The 16751-nt window shown below is 49.2% G+C and overlaps 1 protein-coding gene across 2 annotated transcripts in view; it reads left to right on the top strand.

Moving 5' to 3' along the window:
• The window catches only part of STK39 (serine/threonine kinase 39), a 365110-nt gene that overhangs the window by 85974 nt on the left and 262385 nt on the right, over positions 1-16751 (top strand). For both annotated transcript variants that reach the window (XM_075529482.1, XM_075529481.1), the window contains exon 3: positions 14931-15039. In XM_075529482.1, coding sequence (XP_075385597.1) covers positions 14931-15039 — 109 coding nt within the window. The remainder of the gene's footprint in view (positions 1-14930; positions 15040-16751) is intronic.

Genomic DNA, 16751 nt, shown 5'->3' on the forward strand with positions numbered 1-16751 from the left:
AGCCGGTGTCCAGAGCCCCTCTGTGGCTCCTGCTCCGGTCTCTGGCCTCGATTGTGAACTCAGTTCCCCAAGCATCTGCGTTTCCCCTCTGCTGGGCTTTACACCAGCCATCCGTTGCCGTGATGGGCGTTGTGCGAGGGTTAGTGGGGAGATTGCCATTCCAGCGCCCAGCGCCCAGCGCCCTGCCTCCCGAGCCCCAGCACGCACAGTCGTGTGCTCTGGGCCAGCAGGCAGAGCTGTCCACCTGAGGAGTGGTGCTTTTCTGGCTCTGTGCCTGGCTCCATTAATCTTAGACCTTGGGATTTACGAGTTTGCCTATTAACAGTTAATTTATATCTCTCATTAAAAAAAAATTGCCTTCTCCCCCTTCATGTTCGTGTAGTGCTAATAGGGTGTCATATACATGCATAATTCTAGGTTTTTCATTTAGAAAGGTATATTAAATTATATCTTGCACCTTCTCTTAACATTCCCTGAACATTGGACCTTTTGGGGCTTTGTGCTTGGAGAGAGGCTGTGTTTCTCTAGGATGTAGTACTCCAAAGCCTTTGCACAGTTTAGGCTGCCTGAGATCCCCCATGATCCTTATCTCTGCGGCCCGTAATCCTTTCCTGTTCATATTGCTGTTGCTCGCACTTTATTTGCCAGGCAGTGGTTGGACATCCGGTTTCCTAATATCCCTTAATTCCATGTGTGTGTGCATTATGCACAGGCCGCGGTCCTGCCTCGTTTCACTCCCCCACTAGCCGTGTCATGTGTTCACCAGAAACCATTGTGCGTTTGAGAAACAATGGCACTGGGATCTTTTATCTTCCGAGAGCATGATGTCATAGAAGTCAGTTCAGTTTTCAACTGTTGGCAGGTCCTTGGAACATCTGACTTCCCTGCTGAAGCCATGTCACATCCTCCTCACCTTGCCTCGTCTGGAAGGCAGGGGGTTTACACCCACAGGCTGGTGTGGGGCGCGGGCCGAGGGTTCTGCGGCTGTGTGTCCTCTAGTGGGGCAGCACCAGGGCTTCTCATGGCTAGGGACTGGGCTCCGGGAAGCAGGATTCAAGGGGTCATGGTTTGTGAAGCAAAGTGACACTAACTTGAGTTTTAGAAGCAGAAAGACAAGTCACGCATGTTCTGAATCACAAGCAGACGATGTGAGTACTGCTTGCTTTGGGGATTTAGACACAGCCCCAGCTGCTGCGAGAAAGAGGGAAGGAAAAGACAGGGTCGATGAGGTCATTGGTGCTGAATAATCGGTAATTTAAACAAAACCCCACTGAAAAGGAATGCCGTCCAACTCCTCAGAAAAACTTTCCGTTCTGACCTGTGCTTATTGATCCATTTCATACACATTTACTGAGTTTCTGTGTTATGTTCGCTGTTGCTAAGTGCCATCAAATCAATTTTTGATTCATCGTGCCCCTATGTGACAGAGCAGAGCTGCCCCATCGGGTCTCCAGGCTCTAACCTTTAAGGGCACGGATCACCTAAAGAATGCTGTCTTTTCTTCCTTAGATCCACTGGGTCAGTTTGAACTGCCAATCTTTCCCTTAGGAGCCAAATGCTTAACCAGCGAGACACCAGGGTTGCTAGATTGTGCCCTTGATGCATAAAAGGAGTGAGTTTGTTATGTACCTATGGAAGGACAAAACTGTCTGCTCAGTGAAACTTCTAGTTTAACAGCAATCGATTGGAGCGCTCCAGAACAGATGTCTCCCATCGCGTCACAGGATCGGCATTTAACTCATCTTAACGCCTCCCCGCCCCGTGCATTCTTTTGCACTTTTCTATGTGTCTGGCCTATAGCTATATGCTAATAACTTGGGACATGATTATCTTGGTGGTTAATTTTTCAAGAGTCAAAGTGGGTGTTGGAGCCCTGGTGGAGGGGTGGGTTTTACATGGAGATGCTAACCTCAAGGTCAGTGGTTCCAGTCTCCGAGGCGCTCCACGGGAGATAGATGAGGCTGTCTGCTCCTGTCAAGGTTGAAACTTTCAGGAACCCAAAGGAGCCGTTCTTGTCTGCCCTGCAGGATCACTGTGAGGCAACCGGAAGGCAGTGGGTCGGTATATTTAGTTTGGGCATGGAGCATTGCTGGTTGATTCTGCATTTTATTATCCCCACTAAGATGATTTGGTAATTAATGAGATTCCGTAATCTCATGTTGGTTGTTAATCTCACAGTGATATACGTGACTAATTAAAATGAGCATACCGCTCTCTCTGAGATACTTCTCCTTTTCTAGGAGAATTTATTAATTACATAATGATTAAACCCACGGAAGGCCAGACACTGAACGAGGTGAGGAGAAAACAAAGAGAGCCCTTGTGCCTTGGGGAGCCCATGGGTTCGTGAGGGAGTCTCTCTTTTTATTATTGGGTGTGTGACATTTGGGGTGGTGGTGATGTTTTTCTGCATTTCAGCCTTCCGTTTGCCTGGCTTGGTAGCAGATTGGTAACGAGTTCTCACCGATCACTGTTCTCTAGGGGGTGATGGACAGTCTTGCTTGCTTAGAGGAATTCAACGCATGCTAGAGGGAGCCCTGGTGGTATAGTGGTTCCGCCTTGGCCTGTGATCCTCATGGTCGGCAGTTTGAAACCATCAACATCTCCACAGGCGAAAGACAGCTTTCTACTCCTGTGTGCAGTTCCGGTCTCGGAAACGCCCAGGGGCTTGCTATGAGCCAGTCTTAACTTGATGACAGGGAGGGAGAGAGAGGAAGGAGCTGGAGTCCTGGCAGCTTAGTGGGCTGTGTATTGGGCTGCTACCCACAAGGCCAGCAGTTTAAAACCACCAGGCGCTCTGTGGGATAAAGTTGAGGCTTTCTACTCCCGTACATTTCCCCCTCTGACACCCAAAGGGGGCGGTTATAGTGGATCCCATAGGGTTGCTGTGAGTCAGAAGTGACTCCATAGCAGTGAGTTCTGGAGATGGGCCTGGCCCAGGGTCGTGCAGACTGTTGCTTTCTGCGTGGAGATGGCTTTGAGGCATCTTGAAAGAGTGGGGTGCTCAGGTTTGCGGTCAGCCTCAGAGGTTAGGGATGGTATGCCAGGGCACACTTGGCCAGTGAGCAATTAATCTACCTTTTCTGAGGTCAACTGTCGTTTTCCAGCCTCCATCACCAAGTGACAGAATGAATTCCATGAATGTGACATAGGCTCCCTAGCATTTATGCTACAACTCACTACTTTACCACTGATTTCTTTAATTCTCCCTAGGGAGAAAGACGGGGCTTTCCACTCCCGTAAAGAGTTAGTCTCTGAAGCTCACGCGCACGGCTGCTCTACCCTAGACGGTTCTGAGAGTTTGTCTGTCTGGTGGTGTTGCTTGAGGGATTGATGGCTACCGTGTTTCATCCCTCTCCTGGACTTTGTGAATTTTTCACCTTTCTCATTTAAAACTTTTAACCGTCTGCCCCTCAGTGTTTTCTTTCTCGCATACACCTACCTGAGTCCTCGTGTCTTTTGTTTGTCTCTGGTCCCTAGTCACAGAAAGCTCACCAATATTTTCTCTCTTTGATATGTAGCTGTCTGCTCTCATAAAGATGGACCACTCCACCAAGTATATATTGGGTCTCCGTGAATTAGAATCAACTTGATGGCAGTGGGTTTGAGTTTGGGAGTATGTAGATATCAAAGCTACCAAAACAGGGGATTTAATTCTTGGGTCTGAGCACTGTGTGTATACCAGGAGTCATGGCCTTGGGGCCAGGCCAAGTACTTTTTGTCTCACAAAAAGAAGGCACAAGAGTGGACTTACACGAGCGTGTTATGAAATAGCATGCGTGGTGGTCGTTAATCTTTGGCTTGTGGTAGATGTCAAACCACGTGGGCAACGTGATGAAGGAGCAGCAGCGGCTCCTTGAAGGCAGTGGCTGCTGAGGCTCAAGTCAGGATCCCCGCCCTGTCCTTGAGGCCACCTTGCTCTTGGTGGCCCTGTAGGACAGGGTGGAACTGCTCCGGCGAGTTCCTGGCTCTTTCTGGGAGTAGACAGCCTCGTCCTTCTCCTGCGGAGGGACTGGTGGTTTCCCATGTGTAACCCCCCACGGTTACCAGGGCCCCTCTACCATCTACAGATTGGTCTCTCCCCGGCCCTCAGTTTTCTCAGTTGTTCAATGAGGGAGTATACGGAGTATGCCAGCTGACAGAGAGAGAACAAGTATTATCCACAATTCTTGTAGTTAATAATGAATCCTTGTGCTTCAAAGTGAATCCCTGTTTTGAAATGTTGTGTATTTAATTTTTGGTCATGCAGAGCATGTGCAGTTCAGTGCAGATACCCAGGACATCTTGAAGGTGCCCGGCCCCCCTCCCCATTCCATTTGGAATGATTTCTGACCCAGTAACATAAACTAACGGTCCCCTAGGCTTCCTCTGGAATCCTTGCACGTCACTTTGATCCCATCACACTGATTTTGAGCTGATAACCGCAGGGTGAGCAGTTCGAAGTCATTAGCCGCTTGTTGGAAGAAGAATGAGGCCTTTCCTCCCATGAGGAGCAGTTCTAGCCGGCCCCGAAGGGTCGCTGTGAGTCCGCAGGGACGTGAGGGCCACGGCTGTGGTTTGGTGAATGAGTAGGTGTGGGTGCACAGTCTGCTCTGTGACCAGGGGCCCTCAGTCAGAATTGGGACCTGCCTGGATTTTCCCTTCTCCGTGTCATCTTTATCAAGGTATACAGGTGGGACCGCCTTCGTAGATACACGAGGGATTTTTTTTCTGCCTCAGAACAAAGCCGTTCTCTCTTGACTTTGCTTCTCTGTCCTGTGGTTGTTTGTCCTTTCGTCTTCTCTCCCCTCCTTCCTCCCTTCTCTGCCTTTCTTTCACCTCCCTGCAGAGGAAAGCACGGGGCTTGCTGTGGCTTTCCGAGGTTAGCTTAGAGAAGCACGTTCTACGTGGTTTCCTGCCCAGTGGTCATTTGAGAGGACGACGTCGGGACCCCTGACCAGGACTGGACACAGGCCCCTCATCCTTTCAAAATCTGCTTCTGCTATTGGGGGGGGGGGCTCTCCAGTCAGAAGTTCCCCCTCCCTCTTTTTAATGACGTTAATAAAAATAATAATTGGAAACAAACACAAACCTTGTTTGCACTTGCTTTGCCCGGTCTCTGGCGGTAGGGTGATATTTTCGCAAATCTTGCGCAGTGTAGAAAAAGAGACTCGCACCAGCCTTAGGATGTCATTTTTACCAAGCTGGGAGCTGCACCCTGTGTGGACTTGCTTTCTCACATCTAGAAAAGCACTGTGCTGTTCTCTTTAAAGATAAGCACTGTCTTCATTAGTAAACCACTTGTTCATATCCCAGTTCACTCCACATCACCCCTTTATCGCCTAGGATAGCAAAACTGCACGTCGCTGCAGCTCCCAGATTCTTTAAGAGCCAGGCACAGGCCTTTGTGCCTGAACATCGGCTGTGGTGAACATTTGGGGTCTAAGTTTTAGCTTGTCATCTGTCTCTTGCTGCTTCCCATTTCATCATTTTCATATGCTTTGGTGTTTATGTTCAGCGAGTGTATCTCAGTTGATGGCAAGGTGAGCTATGGGGCATTTGGCGTGGAAATCTTCAGAAATCAGGGAGCAAATATTAGATGATATGCAGAACCAATGTGAGAGCTCTAAAATTACATTATTGCAGGGCTACGTGTTAGCTCGACGCAGGAGTTTTTGTTTTCGGAACTTGAGACTTAAAGCCATATTGTAATTTATTCAGACGCTAAGCAAATGCACTAATAGAATTGACTTAAAAAGGGGGGGGAAGGTTCTTTCAGTTATCCAGCATTTCCTGGTTTGGGGGCAAAAAGTAAACAAAAATTAGCCATGCAAGGGGCTTTTAGGCTTCTTGATGTTCATATTCTCAGTAGCAAGAGATCTAGCAGCCACCCATTTTCCGAGTCTGAGGAAATGCGGACACGTTCGCGCCTCGGTTTTCCTTTTGCTGCGACACCGCAGTCGGCCTGCATGTAGACTGGGAAGCCCTCTGGCCGGGGTGAGGCAGATGACTGCCTCCTTTTCTACCCCGTCTTGCTTACTGTGAGGTCCTCGTCCCCACAGTGAGTCAGGGCGACTCTGGAGAGGGAGGGCTGAGGCCCTCGAGCAGAAGGCCAGGGTCGGAGAGTGTTTGGTGGCCTCTCTGTCACTCGGGATGGTTGTCCTGCCAGCATATCCCCACTGGCGCACTTCACCCCCCGCCCCCAGGAGGGGGTCACCGGAGTACGGCAGTCCCAGTGGAGGCGTCCAGCAGGCAGCGTGTGCACTGGCTGCCAAGAAAAGAATTGTTCTGGTTTCTGCGTGGTCATGACGTCTTTGGCAGTCCTTTGGTCAGTACTCCTGCTCCCAGACAGGCCAGTGACCAGACGCAGTGGTTCACGGTAGAGCCCCGTCCGACTCCACGAGGGCTGCCGTCGGAGCTTTCAGGGCTGAGAGCGCTCTTATTCCGGTTTATCCAGGAGCCTTGCTAGCCGATGCTGAAGGAAAACAGCCCTCTGAGCTTGCCTGTGCGGGTTCAAGATCACTCACTACTTGCTTTGTGCTACCCTCCTCATCACTGTGGCTTCTGTACTTGATAGCAGAATTCCTTAGCTCATCATGTCCGACTCAGCAACATCGTGAAAACCGGCTGCCCTTGACCGGTTCCGACGCAGGGGACCCCATGTAGGTCAGAGTAGAACTCGGCTCCACAGGACTTTCCATGACAGCGAACAACAACAACAGCGAACAACAGCCCTTTGATCACTTAAGGACATGTTTTACATGCTAAGTTGCATATATTATTAAAATGTATTTCTTCATCGCTTGCCTTTGAGATTTATGTGGCTCATTGGACAGTTTTTGTAAATCGTGTGTAAATGGAAGTACACATGTGCATACACACCGAGAAACAGCCAGGACTCCAAGCTGTCTGAAGTATAGAAACTAGAGGATGAAGAAAGCAGAAGTGTCATCGATGCACTACCTACTAAAGCCAGGAGCTCACACGGTCGGTTTGACGTGAGTGTGTATACATGTGTCTGTCTATACATCAAATCATGTATGCGTATACACACAGAGAAAGAAGAGCACATGCATAAGTGAGCCGTACTTGTGTGATGGTTAAGCATTCAGCTGCTGACTGAAAGGTTGGCAGTTCCAACCCACCAGCTATTCCTTGGAAGAAAGACGTGTCAGACTACTTCATCTTTAACATCTAAAGCCTTGGGAACTCGGTGGGTCAGTTCTGTTCTCTACTGTAGGGTTGATATGAGATGGAATCTACTCCTTGACAGCGGGCACACACACAGTGGATTGTAAGTGGACATTCACACATTGCCTTACCACACACGAGGGTATGTCCAAAGTATTGCTATTAGACCGAGTGTACTCAGTATTAAGAGTGATATACTCTGTTTTAGTCTCCTTAGAGGGCCAAAAAAAGAGAGAGAAGATACTTTTGTGCCATTGAGTAAAGTGATTTTGACACAACCGAAGCGAATGTTGACACTTCAAATCAAATCTCTGGAACTTCACAAGACATTTATGGGCATGCTGTTCCACACACAGCAGCCGTTCTTAGCTGAGTCGAGCGTGTTATGGAATGATGGGCAGACCTTACAGATGAACCACGACAGGGCGGCCCATCATCTTTGACAAATGTAGAAGCCGGCTGAGGTACAGGCAGAATGACCTTAGATGCAACAGGCACTAAAATTGGAATCTCACTTGGTTTGACATTTTCAATTTTAGGGGAATGTCTTGGTCTTAACAAGTTTTCAGCTAAATTATGGGAGCCAAGAAGGTGGCACGAAGATCAGCCCGTTCAAAGAGCTGACCTTTCCTTAAGTCTTTTAAATGAGACTCAAGCTAATGAAGACAGCTTTATGGAAAGAATCATAGCCAGGGAGCAGTCTTGGACTTACCCATAGGATCCAGAGAACTAGGTCCACTCAAAACAGTGGCTTCCCGGGATCTACTGGGCCAGTTAAATATCAGGCCGAGAGACCAGCTCAGAAGACTTCGTACTGCTTTTTGCAACTCCTGGTTTATCTCAGAGCACTCAGGATAGTCCCAAGGCCATATTTGGAAGAAGGATTAAGAAGACTGAAAACCGGTGAGAAAAAGGCCAGCCAAGTTGGGCAGAAGATGCCTTTTCCTCCCACCAGGATGGAGCTGCTCCTTCTAAGACAGTTGCCAGGGCGCTGTCCTCCGAGAATTCCGTTGGGAGGCTTGGCACCCCGGCCACCCTTCAGACTCCTTTTTGTTCCCCAGCTCGAAGAACATTTAAAAGGAGCGTGCTTGGAGCCCATGACGATGCCCAAATGGCAGTTTCACCAGGGTGACTCTCGCCGAGCATGGCATTCCGTGGAGAATGGGGTTAGAGGTAGCCGTGAGGAACAGTAGGTTCGCGTTTCGACAGTTTATTTATTTATTTTTTGCTTCCAATGATACATTAAAATTTTTTTTCAATTTTAATTTAATGAAGGTTTCTGTGATTTGTGTGGCGATTCTTTGTGACTTGCCCTTGTGTGTGTGTGTGTGTGTATTTTTTCCTTCCTTCTAAATTGCGTTGCAGGGTGGAATTGTGCCCAGGGGACTAGCAGTTTCACGGTTTCATCGACAGGGTAATGCATCTCCCTGCTTAGTTGGAAAGCAGCGCGCCTCAACCTTGGCTGCACATTAGAATCACCCAGGAGCTTCTGAAAAGTCTCCAACCCAGGCTGCACTGAACCAATTTACATCATTGCCCCCGGGGATAAGCGCCCCCACGCCCCGCACCCGCCTTTTCTAAAACTCCCTAGACGATTGCAACGTGCAGTCAAGGTTACGAGCCACGGCTTTTGAATGGAGTCAGACATAAGACCTCCTAAGACTTGAATGTGAACGATGTGGCACCTGAGTGGGTTTGGTCTCTATAACTAAGGTGGGTGAGGTATCAGACAAAGCAGACTTCAATTGGGATTTTTACTCACTGTGGAGATATGCTACTTTGATTATGTGTAATTAAACATTTAGAATTTAGAATCCACTCCCTCCCCTCCCCCCCTCTCAACAGTGAAATTTCTTTTTCTGTTTGCTGCTTTGTGAATCTCACGGTCATGGGGAGCCCAAAGACACCGGCTTTCCGTTTTACCTCATGTTTCCTGTCTTCAAACTTGGCTTGTTTTTAACCCTTCGCCCACAACGTGTTTTCGAGGTGGTTTTACCAGGATGCAGGGGGTGTCACAGGTGACACAGATTAAGCCCAGCATCAGATGAGCTGGGGACACATGGCTAGGAGCCATGCAGATAGAGCACGACAAACTCAAGGTCAGGTGACTGTATACGTGTTATGGGGCCCCTGAGCCCACAGGGCCTGAGTATGATATTTGGCATTGCTTTAAGGAAAGGCCAGGCCCGCTGCCAGTAAGTACTCTGTTTCTCTCTGCCTCTGAGGCTCAGTCAGGAGCACGGGACACTTAAGATCAGAAATCAAGAGGAGGATGCTCACACGGGTAGCAGGACCCGAGACACTTAGCCAAACCCAGACCCAAACCCACTGTCACCCAGTTGATTCGAACTCCGACCTTCTCATAGGGATCCTGGATAGGATTTAGGATTTCAGAGGCTGTAAGTCTTCCGAGGAGCAGAGAGCCTCGTCTTTCTCCTGCAGAGCTGCTGGTGGGTTAGAACCACCGACCATGTAGCTAGCAGTCCAATGCTTAATGGACCACCTCACCAGGGCTCCTTAATTTTAAGGAAAAACTACTTTTGTGTTCTGTGCCAACCATGTAGCAAGGAGTATTAGCCTAAACCCTGAGGTTTCCAAACATATTGGCCATATTCACGACCCCCAGACTCCCCTTTCCCCCACTCCCACAGCAATTAAAATCCTTTGTACTGTGGTCCATAAATAAGGATAATGTGTAGGTATCTGCTGGTTTTATAGCCTCCCTGAATTAGAACCCCCCCCCCCAGCCCGTGGGTACTGGCACCTACTTTGGGAAACACTGAGCCAAACCCACTGCCCCTGAGCCTATTCTGCTCATAGCAACCCTGTAGGCTGGAGTGAACCTGCTCCTATGGGTTTCTGAGACTGTAGACCTAGATAGGGGCAGAGGGTCATCTTTCGCTCATGCAGAAGCTGGTGGGCTTCAGCCGCTGACCGTGTGTTTCGCAGCCCAGCGCTCCACACCCCGCACCCCTGCGCTGCTCACTGCATCCAGGTTTCATTCCAGGGTCTCTTCACAGAAAGGAGGCTGAGGCTCAAAGACACTGGCTGCTCTGCCCCTGGCTCCCAGGGGATTCCGCTGGTCAATGGCAGCACCAAGCTTCAACGCCAGGTGCGCCCTGAGCGGCTTGCTCCAGGGTCACATCCCACGAATCACAGTTCCTGCTTGTCCTCAGTACTATTTATAGGGCAAGCGATTTGGAGGCAGAACTAAGACTCTGTAGTAGCGATACAAGGCAATCTCTCGTAAGCGTTTATACACAGTTTTAGTGATTTTACTGGAGGTGGGGTACTTACCAAGACCCCCCCAACTCTCCCCCAGCTCTTCATTTTTCTAGGGCCAGGTCCCTTATGCCCATGTCTTCCTCCAGCCACCCTGCGGGTACCAGGTGAGAACCATGCTGTTCTCTGGCTGGGCTGGCACAGCAGCATTGGGGGTAAGCCCCTAGGATGGGTCCCGTGCCCTCCCTCAGTCCCGCTTAACAGAGAGACACTGCTGTTGGAGCCTCGTCAGTTCTAGCAGGTGGGTAAACGGGGGGACTTGCAACCCTGTTTGGGGCCGTGTCCCCCTGCCTCCCCCAGGTGAAATTCCACTTGTGATGAGCAGGCCTGACTCTTGAAGCCACAGAAGGCTGCGTGCTGCACCTAACTAAGCTCGCTCTGCTCTTTGGTGACATGGCAAGTCTTTTTTTTTTTTTTTTTTGATGGAGAAATTTTTTTTTTTAATTTTAACAATTTATTGGGGCTCATACAATTCTTTTCACAGTTCATATATATACATACATCAATTGTATAAAGCACATCTGTACAGTCTTTGCCCTAATCATTTTTTTCTCTTTTCTTCTTTTACATTTTATTAGGGACTCATACAACTCTTACCACAATCCATACATATACATACATCAATTGTATAAAGCACATCCATACATTCCCTGCCCCAATCATTCTCAAGGCATTTGCTCTCCACTTAAGCCCCTTGCATCAGGTCCTCTACATGGCAAGTCTTATTTAGTTAGATGTCCAAGGGGACCCACTGCGTTATATTCCTTTGCCATGTTTTTGGCAAATGTGTTGCCCAGATTTTGAGAGTTCAGTGAGCTGAAAAGTTTTTTTTAAACTTTGACCTCTATTCTGTCTTAAAGATTTTTTATATATATAAACTTTTCCCCCCATATGTGTAAATTAGAGACAATATTTATAGGACAATTTCCCTTATTTCCCACTTGACTTCCAGCCCCTTTATTCAGGACAGATTTAGCTAGGTAGTGTCACCCTACTCTGCCTTTGTAACCATATCATCCCCCCCCCCCCCATGCGCTCCTTCGTCTCACTTTCCCTCCACCGCCCTGAGAGAAGCCCGTGTCAGGTTAGGGAATGACTTCAGGTAGGAAGTAGCTCACATGACCATTCAAACACCAAAAAGAAGCCCCCAACTCTCACTGGCTTTGAGGGGATTCCGACTCATGGTGACCCTATAGAACAAGGGCGAGTGCCCTGTGGGTGGCCCAGCCTGTAGCACTTGACGGGGGGGGGCGTGGGGGGGGTAGAAAGGCTCCCCTTTCCCCTACAGAGTGGCCCGTGCTTTTGAATTGCCGACTGTGGTTCACAATGCCCTGCGCCACCGGGACGGCCACCAGGGCTCCTTCAAAGGATCCTAAGCCAAGAAGGGATCTAGCAGGCATCCTCCAATTGCAGTCTGCGGGCCACACGCGGCCCGCCGAGGACATTTATCCGGCCTGCCGGGTGTTTTTTTACTTCAAAATAAGATATGTGCAGTGTGCCTAGGAATTTGTTCATAGTTTTTTTTTTAAACTATAGTTTGGCCCTCCAATGGGCCTGAAGGACAGTGAACTGGCCCCTTGTTTAAAAAAATTGAGGACCCCTGATAGAGCGTTTGTTCCCTAAGTCACCCTCTCTCTGGAAGCATTGCTTCCTGCATATAAACATCAGCAAGCATATCCCTTGACGGCAACAGGCAGAGCAGAAAAACTGACAGGGCACTCGGTAACACCACAGAATGACAAGTGCGTGCTTTCTCCCTGAGGCAAGTGTCAGTCCCTCTGAGCACAGAGGCCTGTGTGCGGCACGCGGAATGGGTGTGGTGGGTGCCAGGCACTCATGCCCTGGGCTAGCAGTGAAGAGGAGCTACATGCTGCCCGAGAGCAGGATGTGAGGGTACCGCTGCTCAGACAGAGAGATGGCAACCCATTTTGGGGCCTCCCAGCCCCTCTCTGATTTGCCTTCACTGGTGGGAGCTATAGCTGTACCTCCATATATATTTTTAAATTTTTTACAAAGACCCTCAGAACGTTGAAATGTTCAGCTGGTACTTCCAAGATTTAAAGGAGTAGCATTTGACTAGGCCTACTCCTAGATTATCCTAAAGGAGCTGGTTTGTTCTCCCTCTCCCCTGCCCCACCCTCCTCCTCCCTTCCACCCTTTCCCCACTACAGTGCAGTATCTCAGATAGGAAGCAATAGGAAGCGGATAGGAAGCGATAGGAAGCAATAGGAAGCGGATAGGAAGCGATTGGAAGCGGATAGGAAGCGATAGTGGCCATCTCAGTGCCAAGGACTAGAAAACACATTTTCCCAGACTCTGACCCAGTCACGCGCCAGTTCAGAAGGATTTCCTTTCGGACGCACCTCCGGCTGCTTGCGATGCACTTGGGGTCCTGGTGTGAGAGCCTGCAGTAAGAAGGCTAGAAAAGCCCCCGCAGACATTGGACACGACGTGGTGAGACCCACAGCATGCCCCCATTCAAGGACCTTGCTCCCCGCTCCGTGAGCAGCGGGGTCTGTTTAAAGTGGGCTCTGCCTTAACGCCGCAGATCTCCAAAGTGGGCCATCGCCACAATGAGCAGGGGCCAGGCCTTGAGATAGGAATGGTCTGGGCAGCATTCCAGTTTCCCTTCAGAAGTATCTTGTGGTAGCAACACCCTACACCGGAAAACAGATGGAAACTGGACCTCATGTTTCAGATCTTGGTTAATGGACAGGAGCTGCTGAGTCGAACTGCTTCAGATTAAAAAAAAAAAAAAGAAAAACCTGTAACCAGTGACGTGGAGGAGCGAACGATGAAGGAAAATGCTTGTTTGGAATGAGAACAGAAGCAGCAGTGGGGTTCTCAGTGGTGATGGAAGTTTATTCTTGGGAAAAGGCACTGGTCTCTCTCTCTCTTAAAAAAAACAAAACAACCTTCTCCTTGTTGCATGTTAAAGTAGTTCGGCCACGTTATCTGTAAATAGAGGGCCTTCTTGGGAACTGGCGGAGGAGGTATTAGGTCATACTGGACTTATAAAAAGAGGCCCCGTGGCACTGTGGCTCTGTGTCGGGTGGCCCGCTGAAAGGTTATGGGTTTGAAATCACCAGCTGCGCTGAGGGTGAAAGATGAAGCTTTCTTGTCCCATCAAGGGTTACAATCTCAGGAACCCATGGGGGGCACGTCTGCCCTGTCCTATAGGGTCCCTATGAGTCAACATTGACTCAATGGCGGTGAGATTTTGGGGTTTTTTTGACACGTGAAGGTGGCAACCCTAGTTGCAATAGTCTGGGCAGCGGAATCCTCATTAACTCAGAGAAACTAGCCGCTCATTGTTGTAGAACATATTTAAACCATGCATAAACATACAGGTAGATGTTGGAAGACTCTAAATGTGCAGCAGCCCAGGCGAGGTGTCTGATGAGTTAGATGGTCCTTGTGGGGTGTGGACGGCACCTTGAGAGTGAGTTATGGTCTGATAGGCTGGCCTGATAGCTCTGATTGAGGGCTAGCATTCCATGGGAGCTTTGTAGGAATTTTCTGTCCATAACTTGACATTAACAGCAGCCGCAACCAGCCAACCAAACGAAATAGGAACTTGCTAGTTACAGAAAGATGTGGTCTCTTGAAGGTGCCTGGGCGCCTTTATTCCAAAGCTTCTCAGAGTCTAAACTAGGACTAATACTCCCTGAGACGCGTAGAGAGGAAGATGTCATATGTGATGTTCCCAAACTTATTTTACTCTGCACCCCTCCACCCTCTCCGTCATGGTCTAGCCACCGTGGAAGGGAGTTTGGGAAACGAGGCGTTTTTGTGTTCGTTTTCTCATTTACTGTGATGGTAGTCCGGAGAAGCAGGAACAACGTTGTTGCCCCAGAGTTGAGGCTGGCGTCAGGACCCAGGAACTCAACCAGCCGTTTCTCTCTGCCCCTCAGTTCAGTTCACTCATCTACGACTTGGTCTCTGCCATGGATCTGATGCCGGCTCCTGGTGACCCGACACACAGGCCAGGGTGGAACTGCCCCTGTGAATTTCTGAGACACTTTCTGTAGTACTTTACGGGACCAGAAAGCCCTGTCTGTCTTCCATAGAGTGGCTAGTGGTTTCGAACAGCTAACCTTGTATTTAGCAGCCCGATTCAGAAACACTGTTTGAGTTCAGGTAGGAGTCACTTAGTCATATGTGGCAGTGGTCTTTGTTGGAAGAGGCTGAGGGTGGGGTGGGCTAGGGTGGGGTGTGGGTGCTTTCTGGGCGATAGGATGATCTCAGGTTCCTCTGCTCTGTGGCTGGTCCACAGGGTGCTGTGTTGCCTGGTGAAAGACATTTTAATTCTAGCCAAGTTGGTGAAGGTGAATGAGTGAGTTAGTCCTTAGGACAGAATGCTTTTGAAGTGATGATTTAAACCAACAAGAAACCCATGTACTCAACTGTGTCTCCCTTGTGGTTTGCTCCCCACTTTTTACCCTGTGGTACTATATCATGTTTTGCTCTCTTTATAGAAAGAAATTCAAGCCATGAGTCAGTGCAGCCACCCCAACGTAGTGACCTATTACACCTCTTTTGTGGTGAAAGACGAACTTTGGCTGGTTATGAAATTGCTAAGTGGAGGTAAGTGTGTTTTGCTGTTGATGTTGCTTTGTTTGTCCGGGTCCTCTGTGGAAGCAGCATGCTGAATGAGGCTTGAAACTTGGTCCCCTCTTGCCTTAAAAGTCTCACTGCATGATCGCTGCCTGTGGAACGAGTCCTGGTTACCTTCTCATGAGCATTCAAAGCCTGCCATTTTTCAGCTTAACTCCATAGAATCTCGGTGGCCTCTTCTCCAGGTAGTAAGCAGCCCAGCTGTCCCGGTGTAAGGGAGGCTCCTGACACACCGTGTGCACCTTGGTGCCTCTGGGCCCTCTTCTGTGCTATGCCTCAGCCCAGGATGGCCCTGCCCGCTCCTTTCCCGATCCCCAAGTCCTCAAAGGATGCATCCTCTCGGCGCGTATCCCTGCTTCTCTTCCAAAGAGCTAACCAATCCTTGCTCTTAACCCCCCCCCCCCCGTGTCCCCATATATTTTAACACTAGAAACCGATAAACAAATAAACAACAAAGCATTTTACATTTCAGTAGTCTTCCAGGTATACAGTCCTTTGAGGTACGTTTGCCATGCTGTTTAGCCGTTAGTGTTACCCAGCCTCCCCAATTTCCCTCAATCTTAATGGAAACTCAGTGTCCCCTAAGCAATGGGTCTCTCTTCCCTGGCAAACACTGGTCAGTGGTTGGGTCTCTGTACACTTGTCTTTATTGGATATTTCATACCTGTGGCGTCAGACAATAGCTGGCCTTTTGTGAGTGTTTTATTTCACTCAGTGTAAGGTTTTCATGATCCACCCTGGCTACCGGCCTCAGGACTGGGTTTCCCCTTGTGACTGAGGCATAGCCCCCCGTCTTGCTCATCCACTATCAGCCGAGGGGCATTCAGACATTGCCACCATTTGACGATGGTGACGAGTGCCACTGGTCTCAGCGGTTTGCATTTTTGCTTTCAATTAAACCCTTTGTATTTAATGTTATTCAGGTCCTTTACGTCCAGCAACCCGGAGAAGAATGAACTATTCCAGTGCCTTTTAAATGAGCTCTTTTTGTGATGATGGAAATTTCTATAGCTGTGCTGTCCAGGCGCTGTTAGTCACTCTCCAAGCCAAGTTCACTGCCACCGAGTCAACGCCCACTCATCGCGACCCTCTGGGGCAGGGTAGAACTGCCCCTGTGGGTTTCCAAGACTCTAACTCTTTTTGGGAGCCGAGAGCCTCATCTTTCTCCTGCAGAGTGGCTGGTGGTTTCAAACTGCTGCTGATGTGCGTAGCACTCCAGTGTGTGTAACCCACTACACCATCTGGGCACCTTACACATGACCGTGGAGCTCTTTGGCATGTGCCTGGTGGGACCCAGAGACGGAATTTCTCCGCAGTTTCAATTAGCTTACGTTTAAAGACGCTCATGTGGCGAGTGGCCGGGGTTAGTATTGGGTGGTGCAGCCTTAGATCGTGGACTTGCTGAAGAGAAAGACCCAAACCCGGTTTCACTGTGTGCTCAGTACATTTGACTTCCGTTGGAAGGGTGCCAGCTAAATTACATCCTTTTAGGGTTGATGAGAAGGTAAACTCTTTCCCCACCCATTTCTTATTTGGGACAGGAAAATGACTTCCCTCCTCTAGCCCTTGATCATTGAGGTCCCCAAAGCCATGGCCAAACCCATTGGACGACTTCATTTACCTTATGCATGCATATGCCTTGTCTGATTTCTTTCAATCCTTTGGCCGCACTAGGAGACAGA

Source organism: Tenrec ecaudatus, chromosome 13, assembly GCF_050624435.1.
Source record: "Tenrec ecaudatus isolate mTenEca1 chromosome 13, mTenEca1.hap1, whole genome shotgun sequence".
NCBI lineage: Eukaryota > Metazoa > Chordata > Mammalia > Afrosoricida > Tenrecidae > Tenrec > Tenrec ecaudatus.